This window comes from Octopus bimaculoides, chromosome 19 (genome assembly GCF_001194135.2).
Source record: "Octopus bimaculoides isolate UCB-OBI-ISO-001 chromosome 19, ASM119413v2, whole genome shotgun sequence".
NCBI lineage: Eukaryota > Metazoa > Mollusca > Cephalopoda > Octopoda > Octopodidae > Octopus > Octopus bimaculoides.
In genome coordinates, this window is record NC_068999.1 from 4,043,286 (window position 1) to 4,045,039 (window position 1,754).

General features: G+C 34.2%; 1 protein-coding gene across 1 annotated transcript in view; it reads left to right on the top strand.

Annotated features, from left to right (window-relative positions):
* Window positions 1-1,754, top strand: part of LOC106884053 (anoctamin-4) — a 120,452-nt gene that overhangs the window by 78,601 nt on the left and 40,097 nt on the right. Inside the window, exon 4 of the mRNA XM_052974885.1 lies at window positions 721-879. Within this exon, the coding sequence (XP_052830845.1) occupies window positions 721-879 (159 nt within the window). The remainder of the gene's footprint in view (window positions 1-720; window positions 880-1,754) is intronic.

A 1,754-nucleotide genomic window follows, 5' to 3' on the forward strand; every position in this document is an offset into this window, starting at 1 on the left:
GTGTGTGTGTATGTACATATGTGTGTGTATGTACATGTGTGTGTGTATATGTACATGTGTGTGTGTATATGTACATGTGTGTGTGTATATGTACATGTGTGTGTGTATATGTACATGTGTGTGTGTGTGTATATATATATATATGCACGTGTATGTATGTGTGCATATATATGTGTATATGTGTGTGTAAATATATGTATATATGCATATGCATGCATGTATGTGTATATATATATATATATATATATATGCACATGTGTGTCTACATACGTATGTATATATATATACAAGTACAAGTGTATACAATATGCAACCTTAGTTTTAATTCCACTTCTTAACAGCCAAATTCTTTAAAGCAGAACAATTTACAGAGAAATCTTTGGTAAGATATCAAAAGCTGGCATTTTGACACAAACAACGTCAATACTAACCAATATTTTTAAAATTAATTAAGCAACTGTAATTGTCTTGTCAAAAATAATTAAACTTTATTGCTTCATTGCTTGCAACATTACAAAAATATTTTCAACAGTATTTTTACAGAAAATCTTCCATTTTTACCATTTTTCAAAACATTTTTTTCTTTTGTTTTTTTTTGTTGTTTTTTTCCTGTATTTTTCTATTCTCCGTTTCTTGATAGAATTTGTTGTTATACGAGACAAGAAGTCAACTGTTTGAATTATTTATAATGTTTTATCTTCATTATTTTTGTTCCTGAAGAAGTCACTAAACAGCCTGTATTTTGACGACCAAAAGCGCCAAATTGATTTCGTGTTGGCTTTCAATAAAGAGTGCGATGATGGCAAGAATGAGAACCGAAGACATCAGTTCGAGAACAGCTTGGAAAAGTTTGGACTGGAATTGGAATATGCAACGAAGGTATAACTTTGTTTTTTACACACATTCACACACACACACACATTCACACACACATACACACACATTCACACCCTACATAATATACACATGACATTTTATACAAACATGAATACACTACATTTTATATACTCATACATACACTACATTATATAAACACACACACACACTATATTGTGTGTGTGTGTGTGTATATATATATATTACTCCTTTACTCCTTTACTTGTTTCAGCCATTTGACTGCGGCCATGCTGGAGCACCGCCTTTGGTCGAGCAAATCAACCCCAGGATTTATTCTTGGTAACCTAGTACTTATTCTATCGGTGTCTTTTGCCGAACCGCTAAGTTACGGGGACGTAAACACACCACCATCGGTTGTCAAGCGATGTTGGGGGGACAAACACAGACACACAAACATATACACACACATACATATATATATACATATATACGACGGGCTTCTTTCAGTTTCCGTCTACCAAATCCACTCACAAGGCTTTGGTCGGCCCGAGGCTATAGTAGAAGACACTTGCCCAAGGTGCCACGCAGTGGGACTGAACCCAGGACCATGTGGTTGGTAAGCAAGCTACTTACCACATAGCTACTCCTACACACACACTACATTATACAAACTTGCTAGCTTTGATGTAATCAACTACTCTCCACCCACAAAATTTCAGGCCTTGTTCCTTCAGTAGCAGCAAGAATTATTATTATTATTATTATTATTATTATTATTATTATCATTATTATTATTGTGCTTTCTCATTATTTGGTGACAAGCATAAAAGCCATTGATACATTTACAAAGCCATTGATAAGCCTGCTAAAGTATTGAGACTTGTGATTATTCATAAACCTAACGCACGCACACACAC